Source organism: Trachurus japonicus, chromosome 19 (assembly GCF_045865225.1).
Source record: "Trachurus japonicus isolate A0001 chromosome 19, Traja_1.0".
Lineage (NCBI taxonomy): Eukaryota > Metazoa > Chordata > Actinopteri > Carangiformes > Carangidae > Trachurus > Trachurus japonicus.
Window position 1 is genome coordinate 19,956,823 of NC_140925.1, and position 20,780 is coordinate 19,977,602.

Here is a 20,780-nt window from a genome sequence, read left to right on the forward strand (position 1 = left end):
ACCTGTGTGCAAGTTACTCAAATATGCTGATGTGGTCATCAGTTGGTCCTCCACTTTGCCCAAAAAATATATGTGAGCTTCACAGCCAGGCAAAGGATATAAATGAAGGGACTTTCTGAATTAAAACCCTTATAAAGGTTAATGGTGCTATTAACAAGAAATACATTGTGGTGTATCAGTCCTCAGGACCCGCTTTCAACCCATTAGATGCACTATAGCCATACTGTATGTGTGCTTAGTTCCTGCTGGAGGACAGTGTGAAGCCTGGCAACAATAAGAACAGCTGTTCAAACATTTACCCATCTCACCAGCAAACCCTTTGTCAAGAACCTGAACAAACCTGGAGACATTTTAAAAATCAAGTTTCTTTGACGGGATGCAACAGCTGGCCTGACATATCCTAGCTTTTGGAGGGTTGCAGCATTCTCATCCCTCCCCCGGTACCAGACACTGAATGTCAGCCCTTGTCAGCCTCCGCACACTAACTCTTTAACCTCAGCAGATGTATGGATGAAATCTGTTTGGGGAGGAAGAGAGATGGCTGACAGTGCATACTGTATGGAATATCCCCAGGCTTTGGGAGCAAGTACCATCATTAATGCAAGTAGGCCACAGCACCACAGTCACTCAGTGTTTCATTATGCCATGTTGGACTTACAGGAGATGTGAGATTTGTTCAGGCCATGGCAACTATGTCCTATGTATATGGACATCAGTAACCAACCACAACATGATTATATAATTATTAAGTCATACATACACTTTACAATCAAATGTGTTGTGCAACAGCTTGTGGAGACCATTCCATGATTGAGACATTGAAGCCAGTAGTACAAACCTAAACTACAGTACAAATCATGTTGTCGCTTATGCATTCATAGACACTTTATATCCTCACATATATCATGTTTTCTATGGCTACAGAGAAGGGGTGGGTCTTCCATGGTGGCACAAGGGGGCACATGCCCCCCCCCCCCCCCCTGCAATCTGATTGGCCTGTACAGAGACATGGGGAAACACATACAAAACTGCACTTCAGCCACTTTTCATACTGCAAAAAAGAGCAATGAGAATTATTCACAGGGTTGATTATGGGGCACACACCAATGACTTATTTTGGAAATCTAAAACTCTAAAATTGTTTGATTTGGTGGAGCATAAAACAGCCCAAGTATTATATAAAGCAAGGAACTATCTGCTACCAAGAAATATTCAGAGAATGTTTCATGAAAGAGAGCAAGGTTATGATTTAAGAGATAAATCAAATCTAAAGGTTGGCAGAGCTCGCACAACAAAGAAAAGTTTCTGTATCACCATTTGTGGAGTAAAACTGTGGAATAATATGAGTACTGAAATCAAAAACATTTCGAAAAACATTTGTAATCATGTTTAAAAAGAGACATAAAGAAATGATTCTCCAGAGGTACATTGAATAATTCACACAAGGTGTTTGCTTACTTACTATTTGGATTAAAATGTGTAATGTGTAAAATGTTTAATTAGAACATATAGTTAAAATTATAGGGGTAGGATTAGATACGTTTATACTTCTTCCTACTCCTTTTCGCTCATGTAAACTGCGTTGCTTATGAGATGTTACTTTTTTTGTGTATACATTTTTGCTGTTCACTTATTTCCTTATTATATTATTATTTTATCTTTTTTTTTCACATTGTCGTTTACATGATCGAAATAAAGATATCAATCAATCAATCAATCAATCAATCAATCAATCAATCAATCAATCAATCAATCAATCAATCAATCAATCAATCAGCCAACCCTGTGTGCCCCCGCAATGGTCATTGACTTGTGGCAATGTCAATCATTGTAAGCTCTTTACCACTGCTATAAGCACAAACTTCTGACTAAGGCCCAACTCTGTACAGTAAACATCCCAGTGTTCTGTGTAGGAAATAAAGAAAATTGTGTAAGATTGTTATTGTTGATTTTAATATTGACAAGTGGAAAATGGAGGTCATAGGCATCTTCCTTACAAGGTGAAATAATTAAAGCAAGATGAAGACATACTATAAACAGTGTATAACTGTACAATATAAATATTTAAGAGAGTACAGATAATCCATTGCAGTCGTTGCATTTGAGTGAGAGCCGTCTGATCCGTGACAATTGCAGTGAAAACATAAACTGCCCACAGCCGTTATCCGTGATCTGCATGGTGGGCTTCATTTGATAATCTTGAGCACTGGCTCACACAGAGCCACAGCTTCAGTGCTTTCCCCTGGTTGTAAGGCGTCTTCTCCCACCTCAGGGTCCGTTACATGTAGGACTGCCTAGTGCACTGGTGGGTGCTTTATAATTGGTGGTCTGGCCCTCTGGTGCAGCTGCAGTGCAGTAGGCCTACTAATCCACTGGATGGCAGTGTTCCCCCGTGATTGACGTTAGCTCTGCCATGAGCTCCTGCACACAATCGCTGTAGTATTGGGATACATACATCTGTAAAGAGTTATAATGATTTTATTAAAATGGTACATCTTGACTGCTAATGGGAACCCCTTTCAAAAAAAATGTTTCGTTACTTTTAATATGCTCCACTCTTGCAGCATGACAAGGCCTGTGATAAGGTCAAGAGAAATGTCTGGTAAAATGTCAATCTGGTTAACATTAGCCTAGAAAAAAAGAAAAGATGACCAGTGGAACATGCGCAACGTGTTTCTTTTCACAAATTCAATTAGAATATTTGCCTTTTCACGTTAGAAACATTACTGTAACAGTGACGCCCATACTGTCCAGCCGTGGTAAACACAGGCTCGGACTGCCAGTTAAAGCGCGCTGCCTTTGCCTTGCAGGTGCAAAAGTGCGCTACAAGCGGGACCTGTGGCGCGTCTTTTTCAGCGCCAGCGGGAGGGCCGTGACGCGCTCCACAGAGGTCACATTTCACACCAATACGGAGATTACAGTAAAGCCGCAGAGATGAGAAACCGGTTGGTCTTATAGCAGCCTAGTGAGTGTGGTGCACTTAGTCTCGTCTAACCCTATAGGATAGATAGATAGATAGATAGATAGATAGATAGATAGATAGATAGATAGATAGATAGATAGATAGATAGATAGGCTAGTGTGTGTGTGTGTGTGTGTGTGTGTGTGTGTGTGTGTGTGTGTGTGTGTGAGAGAGAGTGAGAGAGAGAGAGAGAGAGAGAGAGAGAGAGAGAGAGAGAGAGAGAGAGAGAGAGAGAGAGAGAGAGAGAGAGAGAGAGACACTTGTAGTGAAACCTGGAGAGGCAGAGATAGCCAGCCAATCAAAAATCCCCCCCAGGCGTTTAAAGGGATGGTGGGCAGTCTCTTGGGCTTTAAGAGCGACTTCTTTTACAACCTCCACACACACTCTGTCACGTCTTGACCTCCCACAGACCACAGACCACTCACACAGAGCATAGCGCTCGGAGGAGTAACAGCCCGGTCATACCTGAGTCGACATGGATCTGTCCTGAGTGGCGCCTCTCTCCTCTTTTTTTCCTCCTCCCTGTGAGCTGGATGGTTTGCTGGATGCTCATCGCCCTCCCCCCGCCGCACTTGTTGCGCAGAGACTGGATGCGCCGCTGAGTCCTTGGAGAGGAGAGGCAGGGACGGACTGCAACAGGTGCACACAGAACATCTCCTCTGAAGAGGCTGTACCTGAGGTAGGGACGTTACCCATCATTTGGCAATTTATGGGATGAATTTTGTTTTGGGTATTTTTTTGACCAAACAAATTGCCTTGGCTACTCCATGAGGATTTATAAAGAATGATTTACCCGGATGACTTGGATAGGACATTTCATTAACTGCATCTTTTCTTTTATCTACTTTTTTAAAATATATTTTTAGCCTCAAGATAAGGAAAAACTTTAAATGCTGATTTGAATCCTTGGTGCTCCGGTCATCTTCAGCCCCCCCACCGAGCGCACAGAGCCAGGATGCCGGTCCTGACAAGCCCCGACATCGCTAACAAGTTTAAGGAGAAATGGCTGGCGGTCTACCCGGAGGATCCGGTCACCGGGTCCGACTCTGCCCCCCTTGACGACAGTCTCACCAGCCTCCACTGGCTCCAGAATTTCTCCATCCTCAGCGCGGACCCGGAGCGACCCAACGGCGCCGGACCGGGGCCGGGCTGTCCGTCCTCCCAGCAGCACCTCTTTCTCAAGCGGCTCGGCTTCCCGAGAGGAGGCACCGACTCTCCGTCCAGCCCTCCGGCCGGGGACACCGCCGCCACTGGGATGCCTCTGTACCTCGGGAGCCCCGTTACCTCCGGCAGCGACTCCACCACTGCGCCGCGGTTTGCCAGTTGCGCACATCCCGCATCCGGCTACTCACAAATCCCCATCCAGGCCAGCCCGCCGGTGGAGGTCGACTACAAAACCAACCCTAAAGTCAAACCGCCATATTCCTACGCCTCTCTCATCTGCATGGCCATGCAGGCCAGCAAGCAGCCCAAAGTGACTCTATCCACCATCTATAACTGGATAACAGAGAATTTCTGCTACTACAGACACGCGGAGCCCAGCTGGCAGGTAGAGCTATAACCGAGACCGGATAACTCTCCTTCTATTATTGATGAGTCAGATAAATGGCGAGGTGAGGGAGGGAAGGGTGAGCAGTTGACTCCAGTGTCACCATCAGACACCAAGTCTTTAGACTGCAGGGCATCAAAAACAACATTTCTATACAAGTGTATGGCAACAAAAAAATGGACAAGATATTGTGTAGGAAATTTGAAAAGCTCTCTCTCTCTCTCTCTCTCTCTTTCTCTTTCTCCAGGATTAGTGTCTAGCTTTGTGTCTGTAGCCTCTGATGGTTTAGTGTTTTTAAAGCAGGGGTCTGAAATTTCCATCTTCCAGGAGAGTGCTCATACTGGGTTTTTGTCTGAGGGGACTGGTGATGGTGTAGAGAAAGCACTCTAGTGTGTGTGTGTGTGTGTGTGTGTGTGTGTGTGTGTGTGTGCTGCCTGAATGTGTGTTAATGAGGGCTCCTGAGAGAGATGGCAGCTAAGCACAGCTGATCATGTTTGAAATGCACAGAGCTGCCTGTTACTAGAAAGCCTCATTAGGTACATTTGCTTTCCTATACAAACAACAACAATACCCCCCCCCCCCCCCCCTCCCCAACCCACCTCCTCTCTCATTCTCTACCCTTTCAAACAAAAACTGTCTTCTTCCATTTTTTGCATGACTAACTCAAATTTGCTCAAAGCCAATGGGATCACGTTAAATATCCTCTTTTTCCCCCCTTCTCCATGTCACAGAACTCGATTCGTCACAACTTGTCCCTCAACAAGTGTTTCAAGAAGGTCCCCAGACAGAAAGACGAGCCAGGGAAAGGAGGCTTCTGGCAGATTGATCCTCAGTATGCTGACATGTTTGTCAATGGCATCTTCAAGCGCAGGAGGATGTCTGCCAGCCACTACAACGGCGGCAGCAGCACACACAGACAGAACAAACTGGTTCAGGGTTATCACAGCACCCAAAATGGCTGCCCTTACCAGGAGGTGGGCGGTAAACGGAAGCACCTGCCCTCTAAAAACAGCAACAAGGCAACGAGGGTGACTGAATCCCCTCTATTAGCAACAGAAGCCCACAGAGCAGACATCCTGAGGGGGGACTTTGACCTGGCGTCCGTGTTCGACGATGTTCTCAGCGGGAACTGTAGCACCTTTGAGGATCTGGACATCAACACGGCGCTAAGCTCCCTCGGCTGTGAGATGGAGGTTTCCATGCAGGGGAGGCAGCACTCTGCGGCGCTCGGGAGGTGGTGTGGGGGAGGGGACCTCATGGGCCAGAGCCAGCACCTGAGCCACCACCAGCAGTCCTACGGTTACATGGACCTGAGCACCGCTTCGATGGAGTGCACGCCGGTCAGCATGGGAGAGCTCCACATGCAGCAGCCGCAGCAGCATCCTCAGCAGCTGGACCAGGATCAGCTGCTCCAGAGCCACCACCACCTGCAGCAGTTCGACGAGCCCTCCACGCTGTTCCCGGAGCAGCCTGAGGAGGCGATGCTGCAGCCCTGGGAGGAGATCAAAGAAGAGGCGCAGGCCATCCCTCTCACGCTGGATCAGGGCTTCGGCCTGTGCGAGGGCTTCTTCACAGAGATGCAGCCATGGGAGCGAGTGGAGGCCTACCTGTGACCTTTGACCCTAAACCTCAATGACTTCTGATAATTTACACCCAATTATCTAAACATCTCTGATTGTTGGTCCAACTCCATTATTACTCCCAAAAGGATAACACTGGAGACAGAGCTACATCATGATTATTTCTACATTTCCTCCAATCATCCTGCAATACACTACAACTGTAATTTGTTTTTTGGAACATTTACTTTTTTTTCCTTTTGTTTGTGTTTCTTAAATTACATACACAATCATGTTAAACCTATCTTAAACTTGAACTGCAAACCCTGCTAACAAAGATGCCCATAATGAAAGACACTGATCTAACTATAAATCTTGTTGGGTAACATGATTACAGACTATCACCTGGCACGCAGCCCAATTTTCTTCCTGAGGATGTCAGGGGATTGACAGGAAGCGGTGTGTAACGTGATGCAGAGCTGGTACATCGGGCACAATGAAATGACAAAACAACAGAGTAACTTCGATAAACCAAATTAAAGTTTCATGCAGACCAAGAAAGGATTATCTCCCTCTGTCAAATGGCTTTTTCACCGGGGAGAAAAATTATGAAAAGCTTAACTGTGTGCACAAAAGAGGACATCTTTTAAGTTGGATTTTTCCACGGGGAACTATAAGAGCTCAAATACAGGAGGTCTGTAATAAGAGAATGTTTTCAAATGAGTGGACTGAACTGTATAAGCTACGTCAGCGATCTGTCCCCAGTGACAGAAGAAAAGTGAAGAAAACCCTACGACCCTCCTTCAAAGCACTCTCTTCAAGCAAGCACTGTCACAGTGGGTCTCCGAAGACAAACAGGATTCTATTTTGCTACATTAGCATTTAACATTTTTTACTAACATGCAGTGAAAGCAGCCATTCATCTCAACTGTCTATATGTCGCGTGTGATGATGAAAGATGAAGCTATCAGAGCAGGATGGATACAAGAAAACGTTTAAATTCCTAGTCTGAGATTAGAAATCAGTCACTTATGACTTTGTTATATAGTTGATTTAATATATATTCACTAAAGTATATATAGCGAGAAGCTGGGCAGGAACATTTGCCATTTGTCTACAGTTATGTATTGCAAAGCAAAAAGAGGAGCCGACCTAAAATCGAGTCATGAAATCGAACATTATGCACTTTGATAGGCAGCAGTTTTAGGGAAGCAAGACAGCTTTTTTTTCAGGATGTTTAGTTTTTTTTTTATGGTATTAAAATGGTGTTTTCTGATGTTTACTGACCATAATGAAATATGATGCATATATGCTGTAATTGTCCATATCAGTTTCTTTTTGAACAATGAACTTGATACTGCAATAAGTTTTATTTGCTTAAATATACAGTTTTTCTTTCCAAATGTATACGGAAGTAAGTGGGCATTTGTTGATTATATTTCGCCAAATTTGTTGATAAGGAATATGCAGTTCATCTGTGTTTCTGTGTTCATTAATAAGAAGAGAGTTGCGTCTCTAGTGATGGATTCTTTTTGTCCTTTATTGATTACTTTGGTGTAGGCCTATGTCTTTTTTTATTTGTATGGTTTGTTTTCACAAATCTGAATTTCAACTAATGTATGGAATAATAACTGCTGGTTTGGGGTGACAAATGATGAGGAGAAACAAAAAAAAAGAAAAAAAAACTCAAAACGCCAGATTTTCTTATTGTATCATATTGATCAAGTTTGATACGGACTCTTTAATCTTACCATGTTATTTTCATTTGTACTTTTTTTAAGCTGTTTAAAAATGCAATCATGCCTTGATGCAATAAATGGTGTCAATTAAAGAAATAACAGTAACTCAACATGTATCCTTCACTTGTCCATGTGAAATATCAGAGACTAAGATGTGAGGAAATGGGTAGGCTATAGGTGCCAGGATTATTGTTTGGGTTAATAGCTCTGTGTGTGTGCACTCTATGGATAAGAGATCTATAAGGGTTTATCATTAATCAGCACAGACAGGCCTGAACATGCTTCACCTTTTACACAGGGGTTGATATTCAGCCTATAGTAGGCTAGTCGAAGATGTAGCAATAGCAAAGTCTACCTTTGGCAGTAGGTAGTCAGTGAAGTGGGTGTTCAACTCTATGATCATTACTCAGGCTCATAAGTAACCTTTGACCTTTGTTAACTCAGGGAGAATTTTTCACCTTTCAATGAGATGCTACAATCTTAACAAAACAAGTAAACAAGAAATATAATGTCAACCATGCTAGCCGCTAGCCTATAGACTGTATTGAGTCAATGCCTTGAGCTATAGCTACATCCAAACCAACCAACATAGGCTACTTCAAAATGCTAACATGCTAATCGGGGAGCATACGTCAGTCCGACCGCCCAAAAGTCCGACCGCTCATTCCTCCCACTACCCGTTAATCCGAGTTATTCTACAGTGTTAGGGTTAGGTTTAGGGTTAGGGTTACTTAAGTCGGAGAAATGGGAGGTTGGACTACTGGACACAAAAATAAAGAAATGTATGGTGGGAGAAATGGGAAGTCAGAGAAATAGGTAGTCGGACAGACGTCATGCGCCTAACAATATCAGCGCACATTTTCAGATTGTCTCAGTTAATATAAATTCATGGTGTTGCACATTAAAGGTTTCACAGGTATTTGGGTGATAAGAGACATCGAGAGAGGAACTTTTCTCTGACCTCTGCACAGCTGGCTAATGACTGTGTGAAGTGGGCATTTCACTCCAAACCATTACTATGAAGATGATTCATCCTCTGGGGAGGAGGAGCATGAATGCACCAAAATGTTGATATTTCACTGAATAAGTGAGTTCCTTTACCTACTGGTGCCAGTAAAATGCAGACGATCTAAAGTCAGTCAGATTCATCCTCTGGGGAGCCTGAGCATATAAAACGTTAATGCCAATGGATCCATCCCTCATTTATGTCAGCCAAGACCAAAATCATAGTGCTGCAGCCAGGAAGAATAAAGAACATATCAGTTTCAGAAAAACTTTAGTGATGCAGAGGCAATTACATACAGACTCATGTAAATAGACTCTTCTAAAATCAATCTTCACAGAATGTGAAGAGTCATGCATGCACATGAATGGTACACTTAAACATTGCACCTATATTCCCTTAAGAAAATTGATAAATCTTGTGGATGTTTGAAAATGCCCTCAAAACCTTGCACCACATCTCTTCTCAACCTTTTCCAGGATTTTCATTGCAAGCCCCGTATGAAAATGTGCTTTTCCACCTCAAATCTCTTTTTAATTGAAATTGTTGAGGGAAAAGGGGAGAAATGCGGCTTATCCCCATCCCTCTGGCTCACGCCCCCCCTCAGCGCCAACAGGTCATGTGTGGAGATCTCCAGGAATGGGTGGAATAACTCAGATTCCTAAAAACAGCAGGGGCAACAGCCGGATTCGAGGCCGAGGCGTGCGACCGCTGACCACACAGAGAAAATCACTCCAGCTGACAGAGAGGCTGAGACTGTGGCAGCTACACGCCACTGTCTTTACACCAGATCTAGACAGGTCAACTTTATCAGCAGCTTCTTCTCCAGAGTTGAAGAACTGTCACTATCTCTGTCAAGTTGAAGGTTAAAGAGGCATATGTTACACTGTGTGTGTGTGTGTGTGTGTGTGTAATGTGTGAACTTTCCCATTTGTCTCTGTTTGTCTGCAGCCGTGTACACATCTGCTTGTGTGTGGTTACATTATAAGCCCATAATGTTTGTGTTGGTCCACAGGTTTCTTTGTCTGTTCTCGCGCTGATGTGTGCGCTGCCCGCTGAGTGTGTGTGTACACGGCTTGCGATGGGAGCCCCGTGGTGGTCCAGATAACACTATCTCTGTGGAGCCAGGGCCCCGTGGTTCTATTCAGCACGGTGGATGAGAGGCTGGGACTGCCCAGCACGCGGACCTGCTCAAAGGAGGAGGAACAAGCTGGGCTGTCACTGTAGTCTAACCTGGCTTATAATGCTTTATAACCTCCTCCTTGGTGCCCCTCTGGGAGGCTCTGCATCAGTCGCTGTGTATGTGTGTGTTAGCTTGGGCGGGTTATACACAGAGGAGGGCAAAAGCAGAAAAGAAGATGGTGTACTCTGTCTTTTATTGCCATCATGGCACCCTCTGGACAGCTCCTGATTAGAGTCAGGCATGAACAGGGTCAACCAGCTTTGCTAAAGAAGCACCCCTCCCTGCGTGACATAGACACAGGGTTCAACTCCTCATTTATTGGGGATAGCCACAGAGCCATTCTTCATGGGGCAGAGCAGATAGAAGACACATGATGGGGGGGCCCTCACTAATTAGATCCTTCATTGTGGCACAAAGAAAAAAGTGGCAGCGGGTAAACGCCCTAAGCCTGTTTTATAGCCCCAGAGGAACCCCTGAATGTGTGTGATTACATGTACAGGTTAAGTGTTAGATCACACCGATGAATGAAATGTCCTCATTGGTGCATGGGAGGAAAAGGAATCACACACATATCGAGAAAAGACCTCAAGTCAGAGTCCCCATCACCTGTCCCCCAACTGATGGGAAATTGTCATCCAGCTCTGGTTTCCAAGCCCTCATCACATATTGATAAGGGAAAAAGACTGGGGTGATATTCAGCAGAAAGACCATCCATTAATGCCTGTCCAGACTGGTCTGCGTGGGGAGGAGGGACTAAGGCAGGAAATACACCTAAATAGTCTTTCTAGAAGACTGTTGTTTATGCATGAAATGCTAATTAGGTTTCCATTTAGATTGCCTGTTCCATTTTGAAAGGAACTGCGGATGGTAAATTAGAATAAAAGGACAGCATTGTAGTATGGCGAAGGGGGGTTTTCTTTCATTTACGGAGATTAGGGTTTTACCTACTTGCCTAAGTGGTTGTAGTATGCACATAATGTTTATATACAATAAAAACAAGGTCATTACTATAAGAACTGAATGTATCTTGGCATTATCCTCCACTGGAGGATAGTTTTTTTGTTTGTTTTTTTTTGTCCACAAGAGCCTTTATTCTTACAAATGTGGTAAAGACTAATGAAGACTGGAACACCTTGAATGAACCCAGACAGAAACCCTCCAGATTTTATTCCAGTTTTGATGTGCTAATTTTATTCATTCAGAGCATGTTGCGCAGACGACAGGGGTGAAAATGAGTCTACACAGATACAACTGCACACTCTTACTTAGCAATTAGAATTACATATAGAGCTTCTTTATGGCCGAAGAGGCTGCTGTCACATTCATAGTCCACATGTTTTTTCTCCATGTCCTTTACTCTCTCTGTAATGATTCTCTCCAGAGATGGTGCCAGAACATGTGGAAAATGTACTCAAGATTGGGTATTTGCTGCAGGGCGCAAGAACATCATAAACCATTTCCATTACATCTGTTATGCTCCTGAGTGCTCTGAGTGCCTTTTCCACGAGGGCCTTGACCTTTACAATTTTCCTGTACTTCTTTGCCCGCCTTCCGGTTACAATGTTGCTGTTACTCTGGCTATATGAGGTTACCTTTGTGGAGAACCTTCTCGGTACAAGCATGTTTGTCCACTGCAGTGGATACTACGCTTCTCCGATGGCATTATTGAGTAAGTCAAAGGAAGATCACTTGACTGTCAACAGTGGCCACTCCTCCTCTGCACTTCTGCTTTGTGTTGGTGTTGTGAACTGAATTTCTTCTGGGAAAATGATGGGTGTCATATGTCCCACTGTCTCCAATTAGCTCTTAATGTACAACTTTATTACATGGTATTGTGTTTTCAGCACAATGCACATACTATTATATTGCACTGGATTCGGTCTGTTGTATTAAATTACATGAAATTGATTGTAATGATTTATTTTAATCATGTTATGGCATGCTCTGCTGTTTTGTGTGTATCATATAACACTGTTGCTTCAAATTATACTGCATGTGTCATATTAAATCTAATCAAATCATATCTTTTAAGGTGGCATTGGTGCAATAGCCTGTGTATAAAATGCACATTTTTTGTATCTTTGTATTTTCCTTTCTTTTTTTAACTATTTATACTGTATGATGTATTATATGGACTTGTGACTGCAATTGCAATAAAGCTTTATATACAGTATTATATACCACTACTCACTGTTAAAATGGTATACTGTCTTGCATACCATTCAGTCAACTCACTGTGATCTTCCTTTTTCCAAATTCCCATGCGCAATTGCGCACACACAGTATATGTACATCAGAATGACCTGTGTGACCTTTATCGCTTCAGGTCTCAGCTGTTGATGATCGGTTACAATTGCAATTCTATTGGTTTCTATGTGTCCCATGGTTCCATTAAAATGAACTGATACCTGTGTTTCAGTATGCACTCCTAAAGCATCAGTCAAACTGTCTAAAGAGCATGCATGCAAGATTCATACAACTGTATAAATTGTATTGGGCAAATCAAAAAGCAACCTGTGTGTGTGTTCTTTTGGTTTATTTGTAAGTGTGTGTGTGTGTGTGTGTGTGTGTGTGTGCGTGCGTGTGTATCGAGCTTGGCATCCACCACTCAGTCACTGAAAGACATTCTTGCCCCGTGCCTTTGGTCTCTGTGGTCGCATGGAGCGGCTGATTGTCCCACCGGCAGACAGGAGGAGGGCACACAGCTGCCACACATACACACAAAACACACATAAACGACAATTATACACACAGACTAAAGGCGGTCACAGATGACTCAGGCTCACAGAGACAAGTGCATCAACCCTCACACGGTCAAACACTCTCACACACTCATGCCCACACACAGAGGGCTAGCCAGAGGGCAGCGTGTCAGGAGGGTGAGCATGGATGAGAGTGTAGAAAGCGAGCCAGGACGGCACTGGAGCTCTGCCACTCACACAGCGTCAGCGTCGGTGCCAAGGAGCAGAGCAGAAAACAAGTCTGGACCAACCCTCTCAATCTGGCCTGCTGCGCTGCCGGATTCTCAGCCAGAAAACTCCTGGTTTGAGGAGCACATCGTAGCTCGGCAATTCATCTCGCCAGGTTCAAAGTACAATGTGCAACTTGTTGTCTTGTGTGAGACAGACAAGCTGCTGCAGAGCTTGTTGGTCACCTACATCAGTGGATCCCTATACTGTTTTTGTGTTGTCGCCAATAACCCTATGAGAAAAACTCCTCAATGACACTTGTCATGTAGGAGATTTCAATTCATATTCATGTAGTTAACGTGACACAAGAGTTATTAAAGTCTGGTCAGATAGAAGTCTGGTCAAATTTACACTTGTGTATACCTACTACTTCGTGTGATAGATACAATTTATGTTTCTTTTTTATTATTTGAATTGTTTATTATTGAGCTCCTATCATTTCTGTGTTAGAATCGATCTACTTATTTCTCTCATTTATTTTATGCTGATATTTTTGCTATTTCAATGGTTTCTGGAGCTCAAGTTGGCATTATAATGCCATAAATTACTTTCAGCAAACTATTTCAGCTGTTTACTTTCAGCTAACTGACCAGAGCTTTCCTGCTCTCTCAGTGGCAACGTGTGACTTGAAGGTTGAAGGAGCTATTTGTTCTATTTGTACATTTTTGCCATTGCATCGTAGCCAATTAGTTAGCATTGGCAGCTATTTACTGACCGGTCTAGATTCAAAGAAGCATCACACTTAATTCCTTGGCTAAGAACTGTCTCCAGTACTGGAAAACAAGGTTAATGTTAACTCTTGCCTTGTCAAGTCTTTTTTTCTACCAAAGCTAGCATGATAACCCCAGCCTGTCTGTTCACTATAGGTTCCAATCTGTCCTTGAGATGTAGGCTAGCTCTTCTCAAAGGACATAATACATATAACCTCTTGTATTTTGAGGACAATGGGGGCTGAAGCTTAAAAATTAGCCTAAATTAGCTGACTAACTTAAGCTCCTATTGAGCCTCACAGTCCCCACATCCCTCTCCTGACAAGAATCCTCCATCAGAAACAGAAAAAACTTTGTGTAGGCTTAGCTGTCAGACCACTGTATCTGTAAATTATTTACGATCATCACAACAACACAAATATGGCAGTATATATCCTGGTTTAACCAGAATGTTAGAATATATCAGTATTCCATCTGCAGCTATCTGTTAGACCTTGCAGTGAAATACTCTTCTACTATTTCAGCATCAGCATTTGATTTTTTTCCCCCTCAAGGCCACTATGTGGTACAAAAAGATTGAGAAAGTCGAGCTGTAGATGATAAAAAAAGAAAAGAAACATAAAATGAACGAAAAGACACCAGATGTATGCGTTTCATTTATGCATCCACCGTTATGTCTGTTGGACTGTGTGTGATACATGAATATGTGCATCCAGCCGTGCGTGCCGTGTGTGTCTTTGACAGCAGTCCAAGGTGGTGCAGGTGTGTGTCCTTCCACCCCCACCTACTATCCAGGACCTCTTGAAGCCACTGGACTGCCTCCACCATCCCCTCCTCCAGACGTGCACACACACACACACACACACTGTTCTTCCATTCTTCTCCCTGTGTCTGTGCACTGCTGAGAGCTCTTATTTGATTAGCTGCGATTGGCTTAGTGAAGCAGCGGAGCATTTGGCTCACCGGGGGAGCAGCAGACAGCACACATACACACACACTTTTGCGGGGGTTCTCGCGCAAAACACACACAAAGACACGTACAGAATGCATGCACAAATGTAGCTTTTGCTCATGATTACCCCAGCTCCGTCTCCTTCCTGTTTGTGTGCACTGAAGCATGAAGACATCTCATCATAACACACATGACATACAATAGTTGCATCACATATCACGGCCCCTTTTATCTGAATTTAACATTACAACAACACAACAAAAGCCAAATATTCATCTTCACACATGGGAACTGACATGTGCAGGTCACAGCCTTCAGTTTCTCTAACAGTGACGTCTGTTTACCGACCATGACCTCATCCCCAGGAAATCACCTCTGATTACATAAGGATGACTGCAGCACGACACCCTATCTATCAGGCCTTAGTTGCACTTACCAACAACCCTTCAATAATGGATGCAGGGTCAATGTGTCGGTGAGGATGCGTGTCTGTGAAAGGTGTGTGCAAAGAAGACACAATACAAACCCCGGCTGTCATTGTGTCAATGTCTGCTTCCCTATGCCTTTGTCTTCACTTCATTCATCAGGGAAGATGCAGACGGTGACAGAACAGTTTGGATGATGATGGTGGCGGACACTACCACACTACTCCAAGGGTTACTCGGGTTAAGTTTGATGAACTAATTCTTTTTCATACTCATTCAACCATTTTGTGACTCATCTGCCTTTATCATGTCTCCTCAGGTTTGTCCCGTACCCATCTCATTGTGTGAAGACATATGGACGTCATCCAGATGCAAATCTGCTGTCAGAGAGGTTTGTCTGTCGGAGTTCACACTGTATGATTACATTTAATAAGCCATTAAATGTGCTAAAGTACGACGGAGTATTAGGGCCACATGACAAATAAAAAAAATCACAAACTTCGAGAATAAAGTCGTAAATGTACGACTTTATTCTCGTAATGTTATGACTTTTTTCTCATAGGAAATGTACGACTTTATTCTCGTAAATGTATGACTTTATTCTCGAAGTCTGTTTTTTTTTTTTCTTCTCAATGTGGCCCTAATACTTCGTCGTTCTGATGTGTATTTTAGGAATATAGTGATTTTACAGGTAAAAGAAGATTTAGGCCCCATTCACATGGAGCGCCTGGAAACGCGTGCAAAACGCCAGCTGGAGCGTTTTGCATGCGTTTTTCAAAGCGCTTCTGAGCTCGCGTCTATGGTCGCATCTGCCGTTACTAAGCAACCAAAAGCGCCTGTCACATTCTTACATTTAGTGGTGTGCTTCTGTCATTTAACCAGGAATTGAGTAAACACAGAGCTGATCAGATTTCAAGCACCGTGAATCCCTCTCAGCAGCTTCACTGCTCGATCTGCCTGTCTGTCTGTCAGTTTGAACGGAGGACTCACCGCCGTGTGGAGAGGAGGGAGGCAGGCGAGATGTGAACTCCCTACCTTGTGTCTAATAAAAGTTAAAAATGCGGTTAAAAATGTACTGCTATCACACTGCTGCTACGGCAGCTATGGAGTAGAGATCCGGGCTGGACCGGGGGAGAACTGAGCTGCCGCTCGCCGAGAGGGAGCTGCTGAAAGCGGGCAAGCACTGAGAGCCAGGCTGCTTGTTGCTGCTGGTGAAGCAGGTCCATGCAGCTGATTCTGATCACATGACACGCGGTGCGCGTGCGGCATTCGAAAAAGTTGAGATATTTTCATCTCGGTGCGCCTCGGACGCGCACGGAAAAAAAGGCGCATCGCACCGCGTGCGCGGCGCGGCGCTTCGGATTTTGCGCGCGCAAGGCGCGCAGTTACATTGAAAACAATGGATACGCTCGCGCAAAAGACGCTTCATGTGAATGGGCCCTAACACATTTGAAAAAAGGTTGTACTGTATATGGCCCCATTCACATGGAGCGCCTGAAAACGCGTGCAAAACGCCAGTTAGAGCGTTTTGCATGCGTTTTTCAAAGCGCTTCTGAGCTCGCGTCTATGGTCGCGTCTGCCGTTACTAAGCAACCAAAAGAACCTGTCACAATTTTACGTGTGCCTCTGTCATTTAACCAGGAATTGAGTAAACACAGAGCTGATCAGATTTCAAGCACTGTGAATCCCTCTCAGCAGCTTCACTGCTCGATCTGTCTGTCAGTTTGAACGGAGGACTCACCGCCGTGTGGAGAGGAGGGAGGCAGGCGAGACGTGAACTCCCTACCTTGTGTCTAATAAAAGTTAAAAATGCGGTTAAAAATGTACTGCTATCACACTGCTGCTACGGCAGCTATGGAGTAGAGATCCGGGCTGGACCGGGGGAGAACTGAGCTGCCGCTCGCCGAGAGGGAGCTGCTGAAAGCGGGCAAGCACTGAGAGCCGGGCTGCTTGTTGCTGCTGGTGAAGCAGGTCCATGCAGCTGATTCTGATCACATGACACGCGGCGCGGTGCGGCAAAGTTGAGATATTTTCATCTTGGTGCGCCTCGGACGCACACGGAAAAAAAGGCGCGTCGGCGTCGCTTTGGATTTTGCGCGTGCAAGGCGCGCGGTTACATTGAAAACAATGGAAACGCTCGCGCAAAAGACGCTCCATGTGAATGGGCCCTAACACATTTGAAAAAAGGTTGTACTGTATATGGCCCCATTCACCTGGAGCGCCTGAAAACGCGCGTGCAAAACGCGTTTTTCAAAGCGCTTCTGAGCTCGCGTCTGCCGTTACTAAGCAACCAAAAGAACCTGTCACAATTTTACGTGTGCCTCTGTCATTTAACCAGGAATTGAGTAAACACAGAGCTGATCAGATTTCAAGCACTGTGAATCCCTCTCAGCAGCTTCACTGCTCGATCTGTCTGTTAGTTTGAACGGAGGACTCACCGCCGTGTGGAGAGGAGGGAGGCAGGCGAGACGTGAACTCCCTATCTTGTGTCTAATAAAAGTTAAAAATGCGGTTAAATGTACTGGTATCACACTGCTGCTACGGCAGGCGGCAGCTATGGAGTGGGAGGGGGAGAGGGAGCTGCTGAAAGCAGCAAGCACTGAGAGCCGGGCTGCTTGTTCACTGTAAACCCAGATTTTTTTCTAATTAAACTTTCTGAGTGATCATGACTTATTCTTTTATGTTTTTGAAAAATCTGCTATCATTACTAAAAAAACATTAGTCTTTTGTACTATTTAGCTGAAATATTCATTGCACTAATCATGTTTAGTAGAGATAACTTGGTATGTTTAAGTTTCATAAAAAAGGGGAGGGGCCTAATTCAAACACCTGCCTGGTCACATGACTAGGCCAGCGTAACGGCAAAGATAACCGGTCCTTGGTAACTGACGGTGAGTCTACGGGGCTCTACACCTGGCGGGAGGAGCACAGGCATGGCAGCAGACGGTACCTGACCAGGATGCAAGCTTACTCCAAGTGGAACGGTTAGTATGTAAAATAACTACTGTAGCCTAGTTATCTTTGTGGGAACTTGGATATAACTTGTTTGCGTAGCTTTTTTCTGTGTAGGCTAATGTTACTGTTTGAACCTGTGTATGGTGTTAATGCATGCTCATGTTAGCTTAGTGTTAACAGTCTGAGGAGGCTCACATAGCGGCGTGCGCGACTTATTTCCGTCAATTTACACGGTAGGAAAGCGGTTGAACCGCTGTCGGGGCAGAGAGGTGTAGCAGGGCTGCCGCTGTGGAGGTGTTTATGTTGTGGACACCGCGAGCTGCGCGCAGCCATTGATCCACTCGGCCGCTCCGTAGCCGCTCTCTTTTCTTCTCTCACTCACTCTCTCACACACCTTGTTTACATGCTGGTCTCCCCTATAACACAGACGTCGGTTCGGTTCTATTACTTTATTGTATTTAACAGCGACATTGCTGAGCTGAGTTGTTGAGCTAAATGTTTTCTTGTTTTCTATTTTTACAGATCCTTATGCTGTGACGATGCTGTGGAAATGTAAGTATTATGAGTTTATGTGTGAAAAAAGTGGTTACCTGTCCTCCTTGAGTTATTTCTATCCAAGAGAGGGAATGTTGGACAGTTTCTGAACAGATTTCACATCAGACCAGTGCTTGTCATACACATTATGTAGGCTACTTGGCTACTCATATCTGCTTCTTTATAAATTGTGTTATTCAATCCAATCATGCTTGGTTGGTTAAGCTTATCATTAGGCCTATTTGTTTTTCATATTAGATATCTAACCTATGTTATTGTGTTTAATCCCTCAAAGATTAACTTACACAGCCAACTGCGATCCGGACACAGGTGCTCAGAGGGCTTCCTATCAACCTTTAGGACAACCCCACAAACTTCTTCAAAGCAGGCATTGTAAGTAAGCTCTTGCTTTCTTATCATTTTTACCATTATTTATTTTTCACGACACTCTTATATTGATTAAAGTTGTTTTTTTAAACGAGTAATGTAATGATTGTGCTCTTCTTTTATTCTTTTATTAAGGACACTGATGATGATGATTCCTTCCGTGACCTTGATGTCGGGATACTTGTCATTGAGCGTGCTGGGCTCACATCTTTCCAGCATCTCAGTCCAACCTCGTTGAAAATCATCACTGGGGGAAAGTCGTGAAAAGACAACGTTCATGATCTGCCAAAAGCAATGTGCTTTCTGTTTGGACTCACATATGCACTCCATCTTAACTACCCCAAGACTATGAGGCTCACATTTCAGTTCATCAAAGAGGTATTGCTCTCATTGGGCCACACTGACCTAAAGCCGAAGCTACAGACTCTGAAAAATCAACTTGCAATGTAAAGGGATGTCAAATCTATCGTAAGAAGCTGTTGACTGCATTTTGTTATTGCCAAAACAAGTTTAATAAAACATGTAGACAAGAATGTACTTTTGTGGTTTTGCTTTTATTTTCTTAAATAATTTAATCTGTATATTTTTTTTTTATTAAACTGATTTTATTTTACTCTTAAAATAGTGGAGTAATTGGGCAAAGGAATTGTTGGTAAAACAACTTGGAGGTTAGTGTATTCAGCTTAAAGTGGATATATGTAAAGCAATTGCTATTAGTAATGTTTTTAAGTTTAATCATCTTGGAGGTTAGTGCACTTAACTTTAAGTTTTCAGTTGAATAAAGGAGCAAAGCAATTGATATTACTAATGATTTTAAGTTAAACAAACTTGGTATTAAGTGTATTGAACTCAAAATAACAATGCCATCCACTCATTTTTTTAAGTTAAATTCACTCAAGTTTTCATCAAATTTTTTAAGTACACTCAACTTATCCGGGTTAACAGTGTTGCTGCTGGTGAAGCAGGTCCGTGCAGCTGATTCTGATCACATGACACGCGGTGCGCGTGCGGCATTCGAAAAAGTTGAGATATTTTCATCTCGGTGCACCTCGGACGCGCACGGAAAAAAGGGCGCGTCGCACTGCGTGCGCGTCGGCGTCGCTTCGGATTTTGCGCGCGGTTACATTGAAGACAATGGAAACGCTCGCGCAAAAGACGCTCCATGTGAATGGGCCCTATAGGTGGTGCTGCAATAAATTCCTTCAGTTGTATTGAGTCTCAGATGTCATTGATGTGTGTGAACAAAAAAAAATCTGTGTGAAGTCAGAAAGAAGAGAGCTCACCACACATCTGCTTCCCACTCCTCACCTCTGCTTGAAGCTTGGAGCTGAAGTCTTCTCTTGCTGCTTTCAGAATAACACACCCTAGTATCAGACCAAACTGTCAGCAGTTGAGTGACACTGAGTGTTAGTGCAGTTGCTAGGTTTTGACAAAGAGGAATGCATAAAATAAAAAACGGCAGTTGATATTTACACGTTAAAGCACATTTTTAAGCTAAATATTTTACCCAAAGTGGATGAGAGATGTCTGTAGTAAAGTGAAAAGTGAAGAATTACATGACAACAGGGTGAAGATCACATGCTGTGACTGAAAGTTCCAGAGCAGCTACTAAATGGACCTTTCTTCAAACTGTGATGATTACACACTTTGCTTCATTGCGCACAGCGGTTAAATGCAGATTGGAGTGTTATTCAAACACTGTAGTGTGACCAAGCAGAGCTTCAGGATTTAATCAATACTATTGATCAGCCACGTGGGATCATGAGAGGTATTACGCAACATAACTTCATGACGTTTTTCCATTGAAAGGCCATCAGTCTGCTCCTCTGTCAGCTGTCACAAACTGATAATCT

General features: G+C 43.8%; 1 protein-coding gene across 1 annotated transcript; it reads left to right on the forward strand.

Annotated features, from left to right (window-relative positions):
• The first annotated feature begins 3,313 nt into the window (after positions 1 to 3,313).
• Positions 3,314 to 7,919, forward strand: foxj1b (forkhead box J1b). The gene is made up of 3 exons (XM_085761556.1): positions 3,314 to 3,641; positions 3,829 to 4,511; positions 5,243 to 7,919. The coding sequence occupies exons 2-3, from the start codon at positions 3,918 to 3,920 to the stop codon at positions 6,122 to 6,124; spliced, it is 1,476 nt and encodes a 491-aa protein (XP_085617682.1). The 5' UTR covers positions 3,314 to 3,641; positions 3,829 to 3,917; the 3' UTR covers positions 6,125 to 7,919.
• Positions 7,920 to 20,780: the final 12,861 nt, after the last annotated feature.

Excerpts from the sequence above, each read along its gene's own strand:
- foxj1b (XM_085761556.1), top strand. The coding sequence starts at position 3,918 with ATGCCGGTCCTGACAAGCCCCGACATCGCTAACAAGTTTAAGGAGAAA. Across the intron at positions 4,512-5,242 it reads ACGCGGAGCCCAGCTGGCAG|AACTCGATTCGTCACAACTT; the intron begins GTAGAGCTATAA and ends TCCATGTCACAG.